The sequence below is a fragment of the Aquila chrysaetos genome, chromosome 22 (assembly GCF_900496995.4).
Source record: "Aquila chrysaetos chrysaetos chromosome 22, bAquChr1.4, whole genome shotgun sequence".
Classification (NCBI taxonomy): domain Eukaryota; kingdom Metazoa; phylum Chordata; class Aves; order Accipitriformes; family Accipitridae; genus Aquila; species Aquila chrysaetos.
The window spans coordinates 5185174-5210712 of record NC_044025.1 but is presented as its reverse complement, the minus strand read 5'-3'; the positions used below and the strand labels follow the sequence as shown (position 1 = coordinate 5210712).

The 25539-nt window shown below is 44.7% G+C and overlaps 1 protein-coding gene across 1 annotated transcript in view; it reads right to left on the bottom strand.

Moving 5' to 3' along the window:
- Nucleotides 1-25539, bottom strand: part of SLIT3 (slit guidance ligand 3) — a 536791-nt gene that overhangs the window by 10759 nt on the left and 500493 nt on the right. The window contains 2 exon segments of the mRNA XM_029998071.2: nucleotides 15774-15904; nucleotides 18284-18524. Of these exon segments, the coding sequence (XP_029853931.1) occupies nucleotides 15774-15904; nucleotides 18284-18524 (372 nt within the window).

Genomic DNA, 25539 nt, shown 5'->3' with positions numbered 1-25539 from the left:
CAGTCTCCCAGAAATTAAAAGATGCAGTGGTACAATTCAATTTGCATCACACTATCATTTTTTATTTTCAGGGCAGCTTCAGCTCTCAAGCCTTTATGCTGCCTGTTGAAATTCTCTAAAACAACTTGATAACTTCATGCACTCCCAAAAGCAGGGAGGGGCAAGGGTGGGATTGCCTGCTCTTGAGCAAAGAGGGTTTCAAATTAGGCTGGTAGTTATAGATGTGATGGGACATTTCCCCTGCTGTAGATGCAATTAAATGGTACAGCCTCTGTTCCATATGCATGCAAACACCAGTGCATAATGAGAATCTAATAGCAGTAGCGGTTACAGCCAAAATTAGACTGTGGGCTACGTAAACTGCCCACATGCACAGTGTTGCCAACACATCTTAAGCTTGGCCTGTGAGCACCCTTTTCCAAATTCCTCCCAGCAGGCTTGCTAGCTGGGTGGTGGTTCTCTTACGTAAGGATAAAGACAGAAAACGCCAACTGTGGGTTTTAGGCATCCTGAGATACTGCTTAGCCAAATCTGGATTTGGGATTGCTGCACAAGTGGTAAATACCATATTAAAATGTAAAAGGTTAGTTTTAAGAATGGGTTTCTGCTCATTCAAACGGCCCGTAAGCTCAGTATCCTCTCTCAGTAAGTTACAAAGTCATGGGTCAGATTTCTTTCAGGGGTTCTGTAAAGTTGCAATGTAGATGTCTCTATTTACCCAGATTTTCTTTACTATCAGTGGAGAGAAACCGGCACACTTACAGAGTGACTCATCTCTGAGGATGAATCACCTTTTAGATGTGTCCACCTCTCAACCTAGATGACATGCTGCCCATCTTTAGTGCCCAGTCCTGCAAAACTGATGTCTAAGGGCAGTGTAGCATGGAAATAGGACCTCAACTTCAGAAACAAAGTACATGACTTTGAAATTACCAGAATTCAGTTGTTCCTGGAAGAAGTTCCATTTTTATGGTTTTTACAGTAGACCTGACATAACCAATTATGCCTGAGCAATGTCAGGCAGAAATTCAGCACTGCAGGCGTTTCTGAGGATGTGCTTGTTTAAGAAGAGTGCACAGCTGTTTCAGAACTGAGCTAGTGTGCCTCTACAGTGCTGCTGTCCCCACAGGTTTCTGGGATGAATCACAAACACATATGCCTTTAAAAGTTTACGTAAGATTACAGAGGTTATAAGATGACAGCAGTATATGAGCACCTTTATGGTATAGCTTTACATAAACATGAGGTAAGTTAATTCTGCCACAGAACAGCTCCCGGGAAAGCTCTGCTGGCTGAACTGCTCATCCTTGACCTGCAGGAAAGCAGCTGGGCTGCGGTTCCTGCCCGTCCTCAGGATGGCAAGAGAGCTCCGGGGAGCTGGGTCCCAAGAACCTGGAGCTGATGGTACTGACTGAAGGGTTCTTAAGAAAAAAAAAAAAAAAAAAAAAAAAAGGTTTAACATTGTACAAAAATCCAGATCCAGTTGATCCAGTAGACAGTCTGGCTCAAAATACAGTCATATCAGGGCCACTGCAAGGGCAGTGAGTTGCGTGGGCTGGGATAAGAGGCTGAGGACTTATGCTAGACTCATTGCCAAAGGTGATGTAGCGCCTGCAACTCGGAAAACCAAGCCTATCATCACCGTTCCTGAGTCCGCTGTGTTGGGGCCCGCACCTCTAGCAGGCTACTTTATGGATTGACAACTCAAATAAGTCTGAAAACAGCTGGTCCAAAGTTTCTGTTTAGATATTCTTGAATTCTGCTAAGTATCTGCCACATTACAAGAAACAGCTGTGTTACAGCAATGTGCTGACCGGGTGATCCCTACGTACTCCCTGCATATCTAACTGTTGTGTTGCAATGCTTAGTTCATATGGGCAAACTACTTTGACTTCCAGCTGAAAGGTGCGAGATAAATGGAAATGCATATTTGTAATTGTTAGTCTATGCAGAAGTGCCAATGAAAGGAACAAGTATAGCCAAAACTCATCAGCTCTGAGAGCTGAGCATTGAGGAGGTGGGATGGATGGCTGTATGACAGGGAACCCTTCCCCGGTGGGATCAGTATCTGAAGCTAACGCATAAAACCACATCGTTATCTGAAGAAGGCCAAGCTATGACCATTTGTCGGAGGACAACATTATCATGTCTGGCAGGGTTGGCTCTTCCCTGGGCCAGGATTTCACAGGCATTAATCACCTACTCCTCCACAGCATGTGCTTTTTCCAGATTATGCCTTAGCTAACAGGCAAACAAAAGTCTGTGTGTCCTGGCGATGGAAGCAGCCACCCCACGTGGTGCTCACACCTTTCAGCGTACCCAGGGCTGGTAGTTTTGCCGGAAAGGGAGTGAGAGGTCCCTGTCCGTAGGTACCTGTGGATGAATATTACTCAGTTCCGACTATTTCACTTTTTAACTCCGAATTAAAATAAACTGTGCCTGGACTTTGAGAAACAAAGTAACTTGCAGCCATCGCCCGCCAGGGCAGTTTTGTAAAGCAGATAAAGTCAAAACAGGCAAAGCACTCGTTTGCTTTTTGAGAAGACGCAGACACATGATAGAAAAGCTGAATGTGGACGGCCAGGACAGCAGAAAATCCCCAGCCAGGAGATACTTGTGTTAAAGCACTTATTGCTGTTGCCGACAGAAAGACATTAAGATGCCCTTGGATTTTGAGAGAGACGGAGACAACATCGGGGGAGAAACCAGCGGTGAGAGAAAAGCCGTATGAACTCTCCTCAGAGCCTCTTGTGTAGCTGGGCCTTTAGGAGACTCAGCAATCGTCTGAGGCAGCTGGAGACAGTGGCTTGGCTGGAGATGAAGGGAAGAAAGCCACAGACGCCGAGCAGCGCATCGCAACGCGGCTCGCGGCACAAACTTGCTGCGCTCGGCTTTTTTTCAAGGGGCCTCTCCCTGACCCAGCTCTCTGCAAGGGTTTCATTAAAATCTTAATCGAATTCTTACTGGGGATCAGGTGGTCTTACCGAGCTCTTCCTCCCGAAACAGCCTGCGGTACGTCAATACCCGCCTCGGAGTCGGGGATCACCGCCTTCGGGCAGCAATCCCGCGCCGCGGCCCCACCGCGCCCGGTGCCGGAGGGCGCGGGGCTGCGGGCTTTAGACCCGCCGGGCTGACACCGCCGGCGCTGTGCCGAACGCCAGCCGCGGCACTCGGAGCGGGACACCGGGGTGCGAACCCGGCGGGGCTCCGCCGAGCCCCGCGGCGGGGGCCGGGGCGGCGGGAGCGGCGGCGGCGGGCGGCAGAGGGCGCCGGAGCACCGCGGAGCGGACGGCGGCGCCCGGGGACGGCGCGGCCGGGCCCGCGCCTTCCTCCCGCCTTCCTCCTCCTCCTCCTCCTCCGCCTCTCCCGCCGCCGCCGCCGGGGAGGGATGCTCACCGCCCCGTCCGCTACCCAGCCTTGCACCCGCTCGCTCGGGACAGGGACCCGCAGGAGCTTTTGTAAGCTGATCGGGCAGGTTTTTTTTGGCTGGCTGCTCGGAATTGCTTTACTGCTGCAGATCTCGCCGTGTCACGCAGCCGGCAGCTGACTTGACGTTACCCAACTCCTTCCTTTTTGCAAAGGTTTTCATGCTTTATGGTTAAATCAAGGTAATACGTCTGAGCAAAGCCAGGGAGAGGGGAAAGGAACTGACGGAAGAAGCCAAGGGGCTGCTAGATTTGAGCCAGCTGCCTTTCTCGGGGGCGCTAGCAAACCAAGTCCTGGCTCCTGAGATTTTTCCAAGCTATTAAAAAAGACCATCATGAGTTTTTAGCCAACTTCCGACTTCCAGCACCATTGGATGTTATGTAGTTTGCAATACATTCTTGTTGGAAAAAAAGGGAGGAATTATGTTTGAAGTGTAAACATTTGAAGTGTAAGCAAGGATTTTCAGGAATTTAATAATTAAACTTGCTAAAAAGTAAGCAGTAAAAGGAATCAAAAGACTGGCTTTATGTAACAGAGAGAGATTCTTCAGGACCCAGGAACTGTTTCTTGTACTGCAAGCAGCAGTCCGGTGAGGGCCCATCTCGTCAGACGTTTCATGGACTGTATTCACAGTCTCTATAGGACCTTCACTTGAGTCTCGTTACAAACTTGATGCTGAGAAACCGTTTCAGTTCCCTTCTGAGTGTAATCACTTCAGGTCCCTTAAAGTATTCATCTTGAGGGAAAGGAAGTAATGCACAGCCAAATGCAGAGCGTTGGCAGGAGGATTCCTCCAGATAGCAGTGCCGTGAACCGATGCCAGTCGGAGCTGGCTGCCCCGGGAGCCCCCCAGGTGCTGACGAGGGGTAGCTGCTGTCCCGCAGTGCCCTGCCTCCCCAGCAAAGGGGACACGCTTGCTGCTCCTTAACCAGCAGCACCCCTTACCTTTCTCTTCTCCATTACACTCGCCTTTTCATAGCCCAGGTTACACGTCCTGCACAATCTATTACATTGCTTTCATCAAGGTTACCCCCACTGAGAGCTGGCCAGGGCATCTGATCCGATTTGGCAAAAAAAAAAGAAAGAGGAAAATACTGGGCATGTGAGGAGAGGCCAGCTTCCAAAGCTCATGAGAAGGCCCTGGGTCCAGCACCTTCTGTTCCCTCTGTGCCCAGGTGGGAAGCTCAGACCTGCCCTCACAGGGAAGGGAGGCCACTAGAGAGGGCTCCGTGAAAGTGTCATTGAAATTTCATATCGCAGGGAGCTGGCCTCATCTGTCAGAGCAATTCCAGCAAGATGAGCCGATGGACCCATTGTGCAGGGCCCTGCACACAGGCCCTGGACACAGCCTCTGCTGGGGTCTCAGACTCCAGAACACAAAGAAATTAAAGGAAAGGGATGTGTATTAAACATAAACCCCCAGGGAATATATAAAAGAACTGATTTCCCCTCGTTTTTTATCTATTTCTCTTCTCCCTCCTGTATTTTCTTTCCCCTCTACTCCAGTCCCAAGCACACACAGATGTTATAAACACTGACTCCCCTTGCTCTAATACCCATGAGAGATTTAGAGCTGAGCCACTACAAATATGCCAGTGAACAGAAATGCATTAAAGGATTAAAGCATTCAATTTGAACTTGTAAAATTTGGGCTTTGGGGTTAGTTTTTTTCACTGACATGTAATATACCTTTAGTGTAGACAGCAGAGAACAGCAGGGCAGAGAAGTCAAAAACAAAAATAGCTTTAAGTATCACAGCAAACCATGTCACTGAGGAAATGTATAACCATCAATTATGCAAATGGTGACATCAAGTCATTAGCTACAGTCTCCAGATTTTCCTGACCTCTGTCTTAATGGGGACATGCCTCATTTGAAGCGCAGAACAAAGCAAACACAAGGTTGGTAAGTGACTGGGGAGTGAAGGCCACGGGGAACGCTGAACTTAGATAATCTTTGAAAACATTTGAAGTAGAAAGGAATAAGCAGAAATACATGTCCAAAAGAGCTTAAGGAGCTTACAACACATGGGAAGAGCAGGCACCAGGGAAGAGGTACCAAAATCAAGAAACACAAGGTGAGAGCTGCAGTGAACCGCATTGAGACGTTAGCAATTTGGGAGCTGTGAAACTCATACTGTGCCAGGCTGACTTCAGGTATCAGTGGTGATGGTTTTTCACCTTTCCAAGCTACAGTTACCTCCTGCCCTTCGTTCCAGTTATAATCAGTCCTTGGCCTAAAATAGATTTAAACTTCTCCATGGCAACAAAGGCAAAATCATAATTGGAGTAGTGTTTGTGCTACCTCTACAATAACACATCACTTCAGGCACTATCATCTTCAGAAGCCAAATAAAAACCACATGTTGAGAAAAAAGTATGAAAAATGCTAATGGAACGCAAGACTAGGGAAGTAAGAGGTGAAAGACATATACTGTAGCACTCAAGTTCATTTTCAGCTTAAAATATACTCTCTTTTGTTATGTTCAGTCCCGTTTTACATGACTCAAGCATTAGGTCTCCTAGGCTGACGGCACTCGACATTAAGATTTTTTTCCTTGATACCTCTGTTTTCATTTGCTTGGTTTTATACCTTTTCTCCTACTTACAACTCTGTAGACCACCCAAAACCCCCATCTTTCTCTTCTTGGTGTTTACAGCCCTTAAACACTGGCAGCTGATTACTGTATCTCCCTTAATGATCGTTTGGCCAGGCTATGCATATCTAATTTCCAGTCATAATTCAATTCCTGCAGCACCCCTGCCAACAGTGAAAGTTATTGTATTACAGACCTTCTAAGGGAAAAGCAAGGAGCTTTTTTTATACCCCTGCAACATGCAATTAACACAATCCTGACCCCTTTCCCTAGATTATTCATAAAAAGGTCAGATCCACGGCCAGGGTAAACACTCCTCGTTTGCAGTGAATTCTCACAGTGTCCCTGACACGGACAAGAGGTCTGATACCTCCCTCCAACCCCACTGTTGGGGAGCCGAAGCTGCGCTGATCTCCCGCAGTATCACCACGTCTCTGCAGAGCTGAATACTTCATTCTGCTAACTGAGAATTTGTTAAACGCAAGCGTAATAGCAGTAAAAATAGCTTGAATGAACTCTTCAAGTCCAAGGCCTCTCCTGAATGACAGATTGCAGTGTTACTGCCTTCCCATCTTACTCTACCAGAACGAGTTTGCACATCACGGCACACAGCGTATTGCGGTGCAATGAGCTATTGCATCTCGGTGTCTTTACTGTAACATGCATCATATAAAATAACAAATCCAGTACATACAGAGCGTAAAAACAATCACATACAGATTCTGCAACGCTATTGGGACTCATTAAATCAGTTATCCTTAAAAAAATAAAGACACTGCAAACAGCAGAGAAGGCGGCAGACCCCGGCACAGCAGCAGGGCCAGCGACAGCACTGAGTGCCACGTCCCCCCCAGCGCAGAGCCGGCGCTGTGCGTGTCCGGTTGTGTGGCACACACCAGGACGTGCTGCGGCACAGCACCACTATCAAATGCTACTGAAAACAGCTCTGCCATTCAAGTGGCTATCAAATCTCAGGTTCTGATGAGGAAATCCATCAGGTGTCTTCACAGAGTCATTTCATCAGGGGGAATATTTTACACCTTCTATCCCCTTTTCAGGTCTGGAAAATACGAAGGTATCTGCCATTTAGCAGGAGGGAGCGGGGCCACTACAGAACACAATTAAAAGGGCTTCCAATTAGAATGACAGAGAATGATGGGGTTTATCTGAAATTGGAGGCTAAGCCCAAACAAACAAACAAAAGCTGTATTTATTTAGAAACCTGATGCATGGTCAGGAAATGAAATTGTTTCCAACTCATCTGTGGCAGCGTACCTACAGCTGTATGGCTCTCCTTCCACAAAAATAAACAAAATCCATTGCTACTTGACAACCAGAATAGCAGCTGCCATACCCACCATTTCCAGCAGCACTGGGACATGCTGGCAAATGCAGAGCTGTGGGTCACATTTCTATACTGGGAAGAAGCACCGAAATAATTGTGCACAGAACCATGCTGCACCTCCGTGATCACCCTCAGTGCCAGTTCTGCATGCACTTCTAACAGAGACTGTATCTATTGAATCCAGAGCCTGGCGCTTGGTATAAATGGGATATAAATCTATCACACATGGTATACATCTAAACTTTATGTTAGTCATCATGTTTACAAGAAATTTACAGGCAGAAAAAAATAAACATGTTATATTAGCTTGCTACATGTTGTTGTAAGGCAAAAACCTCACAATTCAAGACATGAGCCAGTCATTAGTGCATAGGAAGTTTATAAAGTCATTTTGACTATGATTAAGCTTATTCCACCATTGTCTATTACAAGAATACTTCAATCTTCCTCTGATATAATCAGTATTAACGAACTTTGGCAATATACTACGGGACTAACAACCTGCGATATAGCAAGAAAATACCTTTTAAAATACGTTTGCACACCTTTCTCCTAGTTACTCAGTGGAAACAGAGTTCAGCTCAAGAGCATGTTTCCAACACGCAGAAACCAAACTGACTGCTCAGAATGTGGACTAACATCAGCACTAATTTATGAGGGCTCAGGAGCTGCCAGGACCACTCTCGTGGTTTCACTGATGCTCTCACTAGAAGAAGCAGTGAGGCCATGTTACAGACAGACTAATGACTAAATCAGGTTATCTGCTTGGGTGGAAGAAATGGTTCTTATTTCACAATTACTTTTGGTTTGGCTGGGCAGTTTTAAGGCTTGAACTGAACTGGCTAAAACTCAATCCAGCTACGGACTTTAACAGACATGGGAAAACCTTCATTTATAATGTGAGTTTCTGCATTTTCAACAGCAATTTGCTTTTGATGATAGAGCTATATTATTTTTAGTCATAGTCAAATCACTGTAGAGAACAACTTTTGGCTTCACCATTCATTTTTACATAAACCCAAGGCTACTTTGAACATGAAAACCAGCAAGTACCTGCAAGGCGCTGAGCCATGTCCAGAGTTCAGCAAACTTCCAAGAGCAAACATCTTCCTTCTTGATGCTCTTGACAATACTTAACGGTATTAACTGAATGGTTAACACTCTCCACTGCAAAGTAAAATGTCATAACTGGGAAGGATTTGCTTTCCACCTTTAGGCATAATCCTCTGAAGCGTCCAATGCAGTCAGCAGAAAGAGGAGCTGTATGGGGTCAGTATGCTGTGAAGTTAGTCTCTGACTAGAGGCCAAACTCAGAGAATTTTAACACATTGATTCATTTTGGGTGTTTCCCCCTCCCCCCAACTTTTGTTTAGTTATGAACTATCTCTATCTCATCACCTCTCATTTCTTCTTGGGATTAATACTGGCATCTTGCTGACTTCACTACATTTTTATTATTCTGTGCTGAAAGAAATCAGCATTATAATGTTATTGTACTAAAGTTATATGTACATGTGTGCTCTGCACTCCGCTGTTTTGCATAATTCTTCCTAAAAGGCTGCTGATCAACAAAGAAACTAGCAGGGATGGACACAGCGTATCTGCTCTGGGTTCCCTCCTGTCCCCTTCAGCTGGGAGAAAGCTGCCGGGAGGTAGAGGTGGAGCCGTGCAGAGGACAGGTACGCAGTGACTAAAGTAACAAGGTACAGACCAGCTTATGGGTGTCTGGTTTAGAAAACAACATCAAATCAATTTGCTTACATAATACGCAGACTACTGACAATTTGCTTGTAAGTTGTCTATGCGTTAAAGCCAGCACAGTCTGCTTAAAAGGTGATTTGGGAGGAGGAGGACTGTCTTCTGCCACCTGCTTGAAGTTGATTTGGGTCTGCAGCAGCATTCTGATTTTTTTAAAAAAAGCAATGATAAAGGTGACAGTGATGGTGTCGATGGCCACATTCCTAATCAAAAGGATACAAATAACATCTCTGCTTTGAGTTCAAGTGGTCATAATACAAATTAATTCAAAGAATGAGTTAAAATGGCATGAAACCCTTTGTGGCAGAGGAGCAGCTACTGAGTTTATTGCTTTCACAGACTGTGGCCTAAATTCTCCAAAGTTCAATGGTGAGCGCTGAGGGGAAGACAAAACCAAGCATGTGCCTGCCTCGGTCATGGGTCTTTGGGCAAGTTGGCAGCTCATGCATGTTGGCAGCACCTGTGTGTACTGGTGCAGCCCAGCCTCTGTTGACAGGGGACATCTGAGTGTAACTTAGACTGATAGCCCCAGATTTTGGGCCCTGAAGAAGGTGACCTGGGATGCAGAGAATGTAACTTCTATTTCTGTCACTACCACAGGGCAAGTGGCTTTAGATGATCTATTCCTAACTTCCCATACCTGGTACACAGACACGCCAGCGCCAACTTGCTTTGTGAAAAGTTTCGCCTTCTGATAAAACATCCCACTCTGAAACACCTTACACGTATGTGTAAGGTTAGAAATAAAGCTGTGGGTCTGCAGCACAGTGTTTCTGGGTACTCAGATATTACACTGAAGAGAATGAGCTGGGTGGAGGTGAGGAGAGAGAGGAAAGATGAGAAACTATCGCTCTTGCAAGAGACATTGAAGAGATTTACAGAGAAAAAAAGTAAATTGGCTTAACAAGATTTTGCCTGCTAAGTCCTCAGGCAGCCTGAAGGACAAAACTTTACCCTTCTTAAGCTTCATCTCAGCAGAATAAAGTTTATGAATTTCATGAAAGCAAATATTTGATTCTGAACCTAATGATAAAAGTTAGATGGTATTTTAAGGTCTTGGCCTTACATTTTCACTGTCCTATTACGCGAAAATCCAAGAAAAAACTAGGGAAATGCAATGTTTGTAGTTTGGCAAGAACTCACTCACTTGTCTTTTTTGTCCCCTTTAAATACACCAGAGCCCCTTATAAAGGCAAAAAATAATTCATCTGTCCTTTGTCTTGGCTCATGCAAGATGTATAAGTACATTCAAATTTTACAACTTTTACTGTGCAGGTCAGAGATTAATACTGGTTTCTTTCATTATATTTGATGCAAAATCCCGAAGGAGTACCTGAAAAAATAAGTGTGCGTGATAGAGAGAATAAAATGAATTGCAAATATGCAGAATTGTTGAGCTCAGTGACGTCTCATAGAAATCTCTGAAAAACAGTCTATTTAGAGACCATCCAGAAGTATCAAACGGGAATCCCACCAGGGACAGGCACAGCGCAAGCTGCAGACTGTGAAAGTATTAGGAAGAAAAGGACCAGTCATGCAATGAGCTCTGCAAAGAGACTTTTGGTAAAAACTGCGTTTGACAAGCTCTAATAATGATCCTCAGAATAATTAATGCTTTCACTCCTCCAGCACATTCCTCCCTAGAAGGCAGTGAATTAACGGTGAAGCCTTCTAGGCTTTTTTTGCAGATAAGCAATTGCAGCTAAAGAGAGGCAATTACACAAAAATCCCGTCTCCTGTATCTTTGGAAGATGTGGAAGTGTTTCCGTCATCAAAGCAACTGTTCAACCTCAGCACCAGAAGAGTGGAGGAAAAGTCTATGAAATCTGAGTAGAGGACCAAAGTCCTTGAGTACTACCAAGTTCCGTTAAGGAGTGGCATGGCCAAGGACCCGTTGTTGGATAACGAGTACCGGTAGCCACGTGGGCTGCTCCCTGGGCTCCAGCAGCCACGGACAGAGGCTGAGTGACGTGGAATGGCACGGGCAGTTTGCAGATGCTGCTGGGGTAAGAGCCTGGTGCTGCTCCACAGCCTGGAGGGAGAAGGGAGAAGGAACCTCGCCCTCTGGCGACCCACAGCACATTTCTGAAACACTTTTTCTATTTTTTGTGCGTTTCTGTAATTTTGTGCACAGAGAACCAGATTTAATTTGTCATCGCACAGTCATCACATATGAGGCAGATACAGTAAGAATTTAAGCTCCCTTATTTCAGGCCTTTTGCTTTAACCACAAGAACATCCATCTATGCTATGTAAGAATTAGCCAGAGCATGAGAACTGCATGACACAATCTATAAGAATTATTTTTAATGATGTAGCATTTTTGAAAACAGATTATGCAAGGATACTTTTAAAAGGAAATATAATGTAATTTGAGTGTAGGCTCTGCAGAAAGACAAATACAATTAATTCTCATGTTTTCCTAACTGCCTCCTTTTTCACTGCTGTCAGGAAGCCTGCATGAAAATATACGATTTTACACCAATGATGTCTGCATTTTGCTCTTTACCAGATATGACAGTCTGTATGCAACATGGCAATCTGGGAACTCCGGGGGTAATTACATCAGCAGTTTGTGTCACATTGCTATTTTCCATTTTTATTGGGAAGGATTAATTTAGCATCGGAATCAATATGACTGTGTAATAGCATAAAACCCATCAGAAAAAAAAAGTACAAGTAAGGTCTTATGTCTGGTTCAAAGAACACATGCAGGAAAAAAGACTGAAAATAGGAAACTCTCCCTATAGAATACAGTTAAACAGACACCAGTATCAATGGCTGAATGCTGAAACTACAGAATTACATGCTCTTTGTTAATTCAAACTTTTAACAGTTGGAGCATGGTGGTAAATAAAAGCAGCACATTCCTCATCAGTTGGTATCTTTAAATTAAGGTAGGGTATCTGTGTAAAAGATTTACTTTGAAGAACTCACTGTTGGCTCAGTACTAAGTCCTGTCATGGCATGGAAGAGTAACTCTCACCGGTGCAGAAACCAGGAGGTCAATAAAGCACTCAGGAACAGATTTCTGTTCTCACTTGTGCATCTATGGAATAATTAAATAGAATAAAAGAAACAACAAATAGGAATCCCGCTTCAAAAATGGATCTTCTGTAAGATGTTTACTGTGACGTCCAGGAAACCATTATTTTGCAGCTTACAAGTGAGGAGTTCCAATAACAGACCAGTCAGCTTTTCTTTTTAAAGGGCGAGTTCAACCATTGCATATTCATGCATTAACTTGTATTTCTTTCTAACCTAATGATAAATGACAATGTATTTTAGGTCGTCTTTTCCATTGGACATTTGTTGACCTTTATGTGACTAGAATGAAAGAAAAGTCTAATGTCAACTTTAACCTTTCTATCCAAACATACCATAGGAACGAATACACGTAAAGCAAATCTGAATGTACAGCGAGTTAATCTTGGGCTTTTCCAGACTAACTTTGTACTGCAGCTCTACTTAAATCTGCCCAAAGTAGCAACTAAGATACAGGAACAGGTCCACTCCAATAGCCAGAGACAACCTGCCTTCACAGAGTAGATAAAATGAATTGCTCTTTCCTGGCATGCCTGCAATCCGTTATTACGCCACAGCCCTGCCCTCAATCTCCTAGCACAATTTTGCAAAGTGAGGCCACCCACAGAAAACACTAAAACAGCAAGTTCAGAGCACACACACCACGTGTCTGGTAAAAACCTTCATCCTGGCTGTATACTAAGGAGCCTGGGGAGAGTTTTGCAATGCAACACGCTGCGTACATCCTTCCAGCACCCTTCTGCTGAATACTACTGAACACTACCATGAAGTATGCCTTACTCGCTGCTGGCTTCCCAAGCTGTCTGACAACAGGTTTTATCTTATCCCTACAGGATATTACCTGTATTAGCCAAGTACTTCACTAATTTTACTGTTCTTAAGTACTATTAATAAATCTTATCATGGAGAGTCTCACGAAGAATTACAGATAATGTGGCTTGCCAATGACTTCCCACACCCCATCACAGGAGTACCTGAAATAGCCAGCAAAACATCTCAGTTACAGCACAGGACCAGGTCAGTTATAGATTTCCTGCAGCTGTAGCTGGCACAGTTCCCACCAGTCAGTATTTTAAGGCCTCCTCCTCTTTTGGCAGACTCTTCTGAGGAAAAACAAGAGCCAAAGCAGTGCTCATCTCTTCCGAGAAGTGCACCCCTTTGGAGGATAGCAGCACCTGATATTGTCCGTGAAGATTAATCTAATAGTCTTTCAACAGAGCTTCTCAAAGGCAAACAGTCCACTTTTGCTGAGACTGAGTTTTAAATGAGGCATCTAAACAACACAGCAAGGAGTAGGCAACAGAGGAGGCAAACTGTTTTACCAATGGTAATGCTAAGATTTTAATGTTTCAGGTTCTCCTAGTAACCTTATTTTTACTGAAAAATGAAAAATTGTAGACGTTGCAGAAAAGAGTTCCCCAAATTCTTAAGGTTTAAGTAAAATTCATCACACCGAATCAGCCATTCATTTCATCAAAATGCAAGTTAGGAGACAACGTGATTAAAAGTACAGATAAACTCATGGGAGCCAGTACCAGGTATAAAAGGACTTTCATTTCCCTGGAGAAAGCCTCTAAAACATCCAGAAGGTATTAGCAACACAACGTAGAAATTATGGCCAATGCCCGAATAATGGAAACGATTGACCATTGTCCAAGCTACTAAAGGAAATGCAGGATTTGCCGTTATTTGGTGTTTTCCTGTCAAAACTTGGTGCCAAGCTGGAAGTCATGTGTTAGCCAAACAGAGCTTACGCCTTAGCTAAAAGTCAAACAGGCTATACAGGGAGGTCAAACCAGATCCACTCATGCCTTCTACCCTTAAATCCTATGATTGTAAGGAGAGAAGCAGGTTTCCTCCCCCTTCCTCAGCCCTTAAGCAAAACAAGTCTTTTAATCTATTTAGAGGCCCTTTTTGACATTCTTTAGCTGCAGTTTTTCTCAATCAACCTAATCTTTTCCCATCAAGCTCCATGCTAATCCCATTTTGCTCCACTCCTTAAACTAATAAAAGATTAGAGTGACATTTCAGAAAGGGCATCGTATTAAGCAGCTTCTTTCCCATCTCAACAGATCACACAGTACAAAATGTAGTGAACAGGCCATTAATCTTATGGTAATGAGGTGTCAGTCTGAATGGAGACCTCCTTCTTGATCAATATGAAGGGCGCAGGAATAACGAGGGCACTGCTGCTCGCCATCTCTGGCAACTTTGCCAGAAGGCAGCAGATCCATAAAGTGTTGTTGTGATGGTGGCAACAGCTCTTGTCACCACACCGCTCTGCCCTTGACAACAGAGAGCAAGCATCCACACCGATCTGCCACCCCCCCCCCGTGCTGCCCACACGTAATGAGCTTTTCCCTATGTTCTAATTAGTGGCATAAAACTGTTTAACAGCTTCAGCTTTGCTCTAACGTGAAATCAATTAGGATTAGCAGCCACACACAGAGAAATTTTTCACACCTATCCAGCTGGTGAAAATCACTAACAAACTACTTTCTTCGTTCCTACAGTGGACAAGCCTTTGCTCTTCCTGTTGACATCCCTGCAGTGGTAGTAGCCAACCTGCTTTTATACAGAAAGAATTTTCTCATTTTCTTAAACAAGTTGGCATTCCCCCCAAAGAAAGCTCTGCACAGCTCCCCTGCTCCTGAAGACTCAAGTTTTATCAAGTGCTGAGAAAACTTGCCAGAGAAGTACAAGACCCGTCCTGGCTAGTGATACTTGGTGGCATCCTTTCACTTGCTCTAATAGGATGCTCTTCCTTAAAGAGCGAGGTGGGCTGGGAAATCCAGCTCTTCTGCACACACAATGCCATTAAACTGGACTGAACCCGAAAGGGCTCTATGTGGTCACAACTGCATGTTTACACAGAACAAACCGGAGCAACAGGGCTTAAAAATAATCAGAAGGGAGTTAATCCCAGGGAAAGGGCTGCTAAAGGAACAGTGGAAGACAGGAGCAGCACATCTCTCTTTCCTAGGGAAACACCTCTGAGCATGGGTTTCACTTTTACATTTGCTTTTCTTTCTTGTGACTAATGAACAAAACTTGTGGGTTTGGTATCCTGAAAAGTCAAGTGTCTGAAGGTCAAATTGTCCTACACTTTACCTCTGTAATTTGTGCTTTTTCATGGTTTGTGTAGTTACTACTGATATAGGTAAGAGTCCTAAAAATATTCACCCTGTAGAGGAATTCAGCCCTTCTATTTGACACAGTCTAATCCTGCAGTTGCACAGTCACTGTTCTGTCTTAGTACAGTAAATTAATGCTAAATATCAACATCAGAGAAACTGAGTATTTGGAACTATTTCAAGGACAACATTCACCAGAAACTACATCTTTACAGTAGATGACAAAACACAACATTTTTCTGCAATCACAGTAGGACACAGTATCACTGGTATTGCCAATAAATGCCAGTTTTTGACCACGCAGCCTCTAGCAAAGTCTTTATTCTGATTTTTTTATCTAATTACATACATAAAAGAGATACAGTGAAGTAAAATAAAAAGGTCTTTCTCCCATGCACATTTCTTAGAAAAATCCTACCTCTCCACCTCTTTCTGAAATCAACTGTCTTGGTAAAGCTTAGCTATTTACCTGTATACTGTGGTGGGGGGAGAATTCAGTGTGTCATAGATGAGCCTCACGTGTCCTTGGTACAACTCCAGAGCCAGAGGATCATTGTCTCCTTTGTATAATAAGATGCCATTGTCCTTGTCCGTTGCTACCTGTGAAACACGAATAACCACGTGAGGCTGCTTAAGAATGATTAAAAAAGATACAAACTTATATTAAAAATCATACCAAAATCATATATGCAATTCAAATATGATTTAATAAATCATATATATTAGCAACAAAGAGAGCAAGAGACATGAGACACAAAAAGGTCTCGGTGACATTGAGTGGGCTCATACACAAACAGGTTGGCCTCCCTCTAAGGGATGGCTCCTTTGTTTCAAATGAGAACTAGTTTTCAGGAGGTGAGAGCTGCAATTTATTTGATCCCTGTCAATAGACTGTTGCTGTATTTTTGGCCACACATGAATTTATTTCTCAGCGACTACCCCAGCTTGAAGTGGAGGTTTAGAAAATCAGCTCTGGCAGTAGGAGGAGTGTGTCACAATCACAAGCAAACAAATTTCAGCAGGCGCTGATCTGTTCACAGACTTTCTATGAACACAAAGAAGCAAAGAAGGACCTGTCCCCACATCTAGCATAACCATGAGTTATTCACTGAATCCAAGTTGCTAGCGAGTCATGCTGATTTCAAATGGGACATTTAGAAAGTCAGGAAGAATAAAGTAGCCCTCATTCCTCTAGCTTTGATGCACATCAAGAAACAAAAATTTGAACACTGAATCAAAAAGCAAGGACTCTGCTTTCCCGGTCTCCAGCTCTCAAATATCCCTATGGTACAAAAGAAAAAGAAAAAAAAGAGTCAAAATGGGATTTTTGGATACAACCTGCCTGTTATTTTCACAGTGCATATTTCTTGAGATTTCTTGCTTATTTTTTTATAATGGCTGTTAAATGCCAAAACTAAACAGTAAATTTAAAAATCTGTTTGCATTTATATATATTTAAATACTACCCTTTTGCCCCTAAAAGATTTTTTTTCTTGAGCACTTTTTAATAAGATTTCCTCTATCTGTTCTTAATAATCAATGTTATATTCTAATTTTAATTCACTAGTGATTAATTACTGGATGCAAGAATAATATTCAGCCTGGGAAACAAGCAGTGAGAACGTCATCTGCATGTGCTTTCCGTGATAATCAGTTTTATTCTTCAAGCTATGGCTGATGTAATGTGTTTTGTACACTTAAGAAGACAATGTCCAGATTTTCAGCTTTAAAGTTGACCTATAGCATTTGGAGCCTTCGGGGAGCCATACTCTAGAGTGCCCATATTTTAGAATCTCTTTTGTGATATTAAATAAAAGGGGATTTTGAAGAAAAAATGGAATTTCAAGTATAAATGAATCAGCTTCATTTTCATATGAACTGTATACTCAAGCTATTAAAGAAAAGATAAATATTAATTATGGAATTTTTTCATTAGAATAAACTTTGCAGGAACCACCCTTCAAAAATCTATTCCTAATGTGGAAACTCAGTCCTCTTTCCCATGTCTTGACATTGGTATTTTAATTACAACCAAACTACATCAAGTAAGTCTACAATATGATTTCCAACTGTGGAATATAATCTTTTCAAACTGAGAAAATAAATGCAATAAAATAAACATGCAGGGATGATTTTTCTTCTCACATCTTTTGAAATGTTATGCTTCATTTGCAGGGTGAATCTAGCGTAGAAATAGTCCAGATTAACAATCAGTGGCCTAAGAAAGAGATGTATCACGTTATGTATGTGCTCCACACACCCCGTTTATTAGAAAACACATACAGTGAGAAATGATTCCCTCATTTACTTTGGGATATTAGGGGGAAAAAAAAGAACAGTTTAATGCTTACTAGATTGTGTTCGCAAATAACTTCCAAATCACTTAAATATCATATTGGACTAAGTATCCAAAATACCTTTGATTCACAACCACAAAGATGACAGTAGTGGCATGGCACCCTTGGTATCTATTTTCCATTGTCTTCTGAACCTTAGACCTCAAAACAAATTTAGGTGTAACTACAGGACTGTAACAAAATCCCAGGCCTTTTATCTACTGAATGTGCACAGTAAAAGAGTAAGCAAAATATTGTCTGGAAAGGCCATTTAGAGCAGCCTCTTTTAATAAGCGTTCTAATATGAAGCACTAGTTACTACAGGATGAAACGCAATGCTGTAAATCTGTAAGACGACAGGGAGGTTTCCTGAACCATCTCTAGTTACGTTGCCAGTCTGGGAATAAGAGAGCGGTGAGATTCTGGAGGTAGGATATGCACCCACAAAGGTAAAGCGATGCCTTAGCTGCTCCTTAACGCTTCAGTAATTTTAGAGCAGACAGCTGGCTCACAAGTTGACTCTAACTTTGTCAGCATCTTGGCCAATAGACCCTGTTCCTTCAGAATGAAAAAATATATACACATATATATATTATTGCTTAGAAGAGCACTGGGCTGGCAACTGATGTTCTGTGTGACATACCTGGAGGGAGATGTTTGCCTGAGGGCGAATTTTGGCTGATGGCAGCTCCACGTAGGAATCCTTCCCAACAAAGTTGACTGTGATGAGCTTCTCGCATTTCTGCCCAGCAAAGCCAGCAAGGCAGCGGCAGACGGGCTCGTGGTGCACGACGATGCACTGGGCCCCATTCTGGCACTCGTAGTTATCACATGGGCTCGTCTGGAGAAGAACCATTGGTGGAGGAGTTTCACAGAAAAGTCCACTGGAGAAGGCAAAGGAAAGAAAAAGCACCCTCAATTATCACCATTTTTTTAAGGAAGGAAACATTTTCAGATGCTGACATTATACTACTGCGGTGGTATAGCTGCTCTGAGATTCAGCTATCATGTGCCTGCTTTACTGTGTGAAAGCTGTACAGCATAGTGCTGTACAGAAATCCCCATGCTGGGTCTGAACGAGCCAGTTCAAATACTGAAAGCAATTTGTACTGCACTTTGCACTGGTTATCTAGCTCTGGAAAGGACAGCAGTCTGTCTAAAACAGCTTCCATCCCACGCTGTGCCATGCAGAGGTTCCCAGCAAAAACTGGGAGCCATTTAAGCCCAAACTGGAGATTTCCCCATCCTAGGCTTTGTGATTTGAGTCACCTATGCTGTTGTAAGTGGCAAGCAAGCGGAAAATCCTCTATTTTTAGTGTTCTTTACAGCCTCCTCGTTTGGTTTACTGTATGTCAGAGAGTGCATCACCAACAGATGGGCAACTGCTAAAAGACTCAGAAGCAATGCACTGATATCACACTATTTACTGGGCAGCTTCCCTGAATTGGTTGTTTCCAACAGCATCAGGATCATTAACTTTATTTTAGCTGAGTTTGTGGTTGGCAATGTCCTGGATCAGAAAAATGCAAAGGAAACGAAGCTTCCCCAGAATCAGAGGTAGCTGAAAACCAAATACCAGATCTGAGTACTGGTAAACTCGAATCATATTCAGATCTGGAGGAAAGTGCTGTGGTTCAATTTAACTATATGAGAGGCTGACCAAAACCCACATGTAGGAAACTCTGACCTCTGAGGCTTGGGCCACATCGCCCAGAAGCAGCAACAGCTCAGTCCCCAGGCTGCCTTCCTGGATTCAGCATGGCTGCACACTTCACGGGTTATTTGCTGGAATGACTCAGCTACGCTGAAATGCCAACACCAGCATAGAAGGAGCAGAGAAAATGGAGAAAGTGCAAAAAGCTGCCGTCATCTTTCAAGTGATGTCACGTGTCGGACTAAACTGCAAAAAGTAAACGAAAAACCCCTGCCCAGTACACCCACTGGGCCTGTGCAATCAATGGGTACAGCAAAGGGACTGGACCGGGCTCGCTGGCTGGCTGCACGCGGTATGCCCCTGCACCTATACCCCAAATTTCTCATTACAGCCACTGCCCAAACCCAACAAACCCTTCCTGTACTGATGAGAGAACGTAAACTCTTTGTGTTGAGTTCTGTGACTGCTTGAAAATGTGTAGACAGTAAAATGATGAAAAAAGGGTAGTTAGTGAGTAGGGAGGGTGCGTCAGGCTGTGCTGCGGGGAACGCCGTGGGGATAGCGGCAGCGAGGGCAGTGGGCTCAGGCTCCTGCACCACCTCTCTGTGCTACACAGCATTGTCAGCGCGGTGGCAGAGGGCTTTCCAGGAGAGGACTGTGGCAGACCCATTCATGCAGTGAATAACCCATCAGCACAGTCCTGGAACAGTGAAATTCCTCTTGTCTCACCAGGAATTTCCAGCCATTCAGGGAGCACTTTGTGGAATAATAGCACTCTTATAAAAGCAAAGAGGAAAAAAAAAGCCAAAACCCTCACTCCTCTCAGTAAAGCAGGTGAGACTTGGAAGCTTTGTGAATTTCTAGGCAACCTTCCTAGATACAATTAGAATAGAAACCCAAGCCATTACCCTTGCAGTAAATAGTACCAATACAACACGTGCAAGAACAGCAAATAAAAAAGCCACAACATACTCAAGACCAATCTTGCTTAGCCACAGAGACCAGAACCTGTTGCCTCTTTAACAGGAGGAAATGGAGATGACTGCTTTCCTTTCTACATTTTCTCACGTGAAATTTTGCACAGAGTACCACAGCTCTATCTTTAGCGCTGTGTGGAATGAGAGCCCAAACCTCGCCCTGTCCCTGTTCTCCCAACACACACCACTCTCTAGTCTGCCTCTGGGAAACATGAAAGAGAGAGAAATACACAACAAAATATGTATGGGCTAAATCCTGAACTGCACCAAAAGCAATGGACTTGCTCTGCTTTTCTATCATGTCTGAGAGAAGAGACACGGGGCTTTACATTACTACTTTTACAAAAGGCAAACTTGAAGAATGCCTTGAAAGATGCAAACATTTGGGATTTGCACCTGGGATAAGGCCAGAAAAGCTCTCCTTTACCCACAGCTGCTATCCAGCACGGAATACCCTAACCAGCTTCCTAACTTTGCCCAAATCTGTATGTTGGCCTTGTACGTGGTGACGTGGGTATGGCAAACAAAAATCCGTTCCACGGGAATAAGCACAAGGAGGGTGAAAACCACTGCTGGGGATTTCCAAGGCCTAAGCAGAGCGCTGTGCTGGCCTCTCGCCGCTGCCCTGTGCGCACACCCAGCAGGGACTGTCCCGCTCCAGCCCTGGTGTCACGCAGGCTTGGCTGGGCTCCTGGACACAAACACACAGATGTTTCCTTCTCAGCCAGAACCGCCTCTTGGTACTTTTCCGGATAAATTGCTTTTCAACGCTTTTCTCATTGCATTGCCCTAAACTTCCTTTATTCACCACAAGGACGGAGCGATGTTTCCCGGCCAGCCTCCCCATGCCCATCCCATCGCTACCCCACCGCTGTAAGGGGCAGGGAGCTGTGGTTACCAGGGTGCCCTTATCTCCCCCCACTGCCCGGGTGACACGTAGTGCCGTAAGTGGGCACAGTCACAGGCTGCTAATACTATCAGCATTTGGGGTTCGGGGTGGGGGAGCAAACCACCCCTTGTCAGCCAAGTGGCAAATATCCTCTACCAGAAGAGCATAATCTTGCATAGGGACAAGCCAATCCATTCATTTAGACAAATGTATCTCAAAAGTGTAATCTGGCAGGCAATATTGCTGGCAATCAATAAACCCCATTTACTTTGCTCCAAGGAGTATTTGGAGATGTACAGGGTCAGCAGAGTGGGCAGGAGTGGAAAGGGAAGCACAGCAGGCAGTACAGTGTGGGGGATTAACTGCAAATGGGTGTATTGGGTTTGTGTGGCCAGGTTGGTAGCGGGGGGGGGCCACAGGGGTGGCTTCTGTGAGAAGCTGCTAGAAGCTTCCCCTATGGCTGACGGAGCCAGTGCCAGCTGGCTCCGAGACAGACCTGCCGCTGGCCAAGGCCGAGCCCATCAGCAACGGTGGTAGTGCCTCTGGGATAACAGATTTAAGAAGGGAGAAAAAAACTGCACAACAGAAAGTGCAGCGGAAAAGAAGAACGAGAATATGTGAGAGAAACAGCCCTGCAGACCCCCAGGTCAGTGCAGAAGGAGGGGAGGAGATGCTCCAGGCGCCGGAGCAGAGGTTCCCCTGCAGCGTGTGAGGAAGACCATGGTGAGGCAGGCTGTCCCCCTGCAGCCCAGGGAGGTCCACGGGGGAGCAGATCTCCACCTGCAGCCCGGGGAGGACCCCACGCCGGAGCAGGGGGATGCCCGAAGGAGGCTGGGACCCCGTGGGAAGCCCACGCTGGAGCAGGCTCCTGGCAGGACCTGTGGATCTGTGGAGAGGAGCCCACGCTGGAGCAGGTTTTCTGTCAGGACTTGTGACCCCACGGAGAACGCACGCTGGAGCAGTCTGTGCCTGAAGGACTGCGGCCCGTGGAAAGGACCCACGCTGGAGCAGTTAATGAAGAACTGCAGCCCGTGGGAAGGACCCACGTTGGAGAAGTTCATGGAGGACTGTCTCCCATGGGAGGGACCCCACGTGGGAGCAGGGGAAGAGTGTGAGGAGTCCTGCCCCTGAGGAGGAAGGAGCGGCAGAGACAATGTGTGATGAACTGACTGTAACCCCCATTCCCCATCCCCCTGCGCTGCTGGGGGGAGGAGGTAGAGAAAATCAGGAGGAAAGTTAAGCCTGGGAAGAAGGGAGGGGTGGGGGAAAGGTGTTTTAAGATTCATTTTTATTTCTCATTATCCTGCTCTGATTCGATTGGTAATAAATTAAAATAGTTTCCCCAAGTCAAGTCTGTTTTGCCTGTGACAGTAGTTGGTGAGTGACCTCTCCCTGTCCTTATGTCGACCCACGAGCCTTTCGTTATATCTTCTCTCCCCTGTCCAGCTGAGGTGGGCAGTGATAGACCGGCTTTGGGGGGCGCCTGGCGTCCAGCCAGGGTCAACCCACGACAATGGGAAATGGTTGTCTTTGCTCAGTCTGATATGTTTCTCAAAGTAAATTTGTTCTTGGGAACATTTCTTTGTGAACAAACCTAAACTATGAATTAGTTATAGACTAAGAGGCTTTTCCTTCCTGAGTGAGACCCTTTGCTGAAGCTACTTGACAAACCCCCACAGGCCACCCCGTTCCTGGAGGGTGAGCGCAGCACCTCAGGGGGCATGGCACCACTCAGCAAAAGATGTTTTGGATTCCCCTTTCCAAGAAAACAAGAGAATATTAAAAAAAATAGCAACAACCTCATGGGAAGACAGACACACAGAAAGCAATTCTTGCCAATTTAAGGTAGTTACTGTAGTAGCTGCCTATCAGCACAGCAGTCAGACCCAGCCAGAGCTGATGAGCTGAGGACACACCAGCGCCACGTCCCCATTGCTAGCCAGGCACTAAAGTGGGCTGTCCGATTGAAGCACTTTCCTGTTCAAAGCCTTGTTTCATGAAGCGTGTGATCTCTCTCTCCAACGCACGGCTTTGTGGCTGGCTGGCAAACACGTCAGGAGAGGCAGCAATGGGATCAAACGAGGGTCGGCCCCACAGACGGCCGTCACCCCTGGCCTGACGTCAGGTGTAATTGTTTTCCGGAGGCGACTAGCAGAAAGGAGCACTGCTAACCCAGCCCATTAGCTTTGTTCTACCTAATGCCAATCATTTTGTTTTGTCTGTGAGCAACAAGTAGAAAGCAGAAGGAAAGTCAGTGTATATAATTCTCATTTCATGAAAGTTAAAAATAATAATAATAATAATAAATCCATGTGACCCACCACAGCTTCCACTAACGGAAAGCAAATGTTGCAAGAAGCCAGTGTGTCTGTGCTTGGTGCTGCTCTGAAAGATCCCCTCAGCTCCTAGTACAGCTCCTGCACAACCCTTCCTTGCTGTGAAACCCCTTCAGTGGGTGGCTTTACAAGTGCAGCTGTTCTGCTACTGGCATCTAGAAGTTACATTAGCAACAGTGTCTGTCAAGGCCTTTTCTTTTTTTATTTTAAAATATATTTTTAGAAATAATTAATACTATTTATTTTCCTGGCAGTGGAATGTGGAGCACAGCCTGACTTGCATAGCTTGGCCAAGACCATTCTGCCTGGTACGATCTCATTTATTTAAATAATCACTGCTGAGTTTCTTGCAGCAAACTCTCCCAGTGGGGAACACTGAAGCATCTACACAATGGAGGAACAGTGCTTTCTATCGAGCTCAGCAGCCTTAATCTGTCCGTCCCCACTAGAGCAACATTTATCAGGACACCACCACTGTGAGGCTGATTGCTAGAGGGAAGGTTTGATAAGTTAGGTTTTTTCCAATGGTGCTCACAAATTCTCAAAAATGTTTTCAACTGCAGGGGGTAAAAAAGTGTTATTTTGCGAAGAAAACACTGAAAACTTTTCAGGAAGAAAGTATGAGTGATAAGGAGAGGTGCTGCATGGAGCCCAACTACACATGAACGGTGAATAGGAGGTGCTAAGATGGGAAAACAGGTGTGGGCATGTTGGTGCTATTGCTTATTGGTGCTGTCATCACAGGTGTGTCATTGTGCATACGAGGCCCTAAATTGTTAAGAACTACTGCAGTACCATTTGTTCAACTGTGCAAGGATGTAAGTTTTAACATCCTTATTAATGTGTGACTCCAAGTGGCTCTGACATACAGCATAGTGACAACCATAAAGTTGTTATAGGTCTATGCATTTATTACAACAGCATGAGCTCCAGATAACTGGGAGGTCACTCGGCAAACTCACTGCTGGGAAATAATTCCTGATACTTAGCCAAAAAACTTTATTAATCATCATCTTAGGTCTCCTAGTTACCGTTGTCAGACCACCCCTTGTGTTCTCTCCTTTTCATCAACACTTGCAGCCTTCAAATACTTGCAAAGTTATCTCCTTGCCGCACAGCCCAGCACCTGAGGCACGCTTTCTGAACAGTTGAGTCTATAATCCTGAACATCAGAAGGCTGAACTCGATCAATCACAATCTTTGCAATTGCAATCTTAACAGGGGAAAAAAAAAATCAGAACCCCCTTCAGAGCAGCAGGCCTTTAAACTACAGAAGGCTGGAGTCATTAAAAGAATAATGAGCAGATCATATTTTGTTAGCAGAATTTTAATCCTGAAATCAAACAAGATCAGGGACTATTCAGCATGGAGAACACAAGGGGCTTCAGCTTGCTCTCTGCCTTGGCACGGTGAGCCTGTTAGTGCCCACTGTGATGTTTTTCTCCTAAAAGACCCTTGCTCCCTTGCATCTTGCACAGGAAATTTAGGGAGCTGCTACGGACTAGTGCGAAAAAAAGAAAGCAAACAGGAGACCTCAAGTTAATCCTGGCTCTGCTGTTGACAGGCAGCGGGATTACTTTGCTTGCCCAAGTCTACCTTGGGCTATGAAGTGCTGTCTAAGCCAGTAGTTGAGTTTCGGAGCTTTGTGTAGAAAGATGTTTCCTCTCTTGGAGGACTTTTATTGGAATGAAAGCCCCTCATTTAAGCGGGGGAGCAGGCTGGGCTGTTCCAGGTTCTGCTTTTGAAGTCCTTGGTGTGAGATCAGCCAACCCAGGGCACTGCCTAAATTGCCAGTAGAGCTGCTTGGTACACAAGGAAGGGACCCAGACCAGTCTCCCACCTACCCCTGCTGCTCCGCTCAACTGTGTCACAACTCAAAACATCTGCCAAACACTGTGACCCTGCCTTCTGGGAAAAAACCCCTCACATTCATCACTGCCTAGTACTGACATGCCTTAAAAATCAGGGGACCTGCAGCAGAAGTCTCCCAGTCACTACCATCTGATGACAGGCTCGAGTTACCCTCGACTCCAGATACGGCTT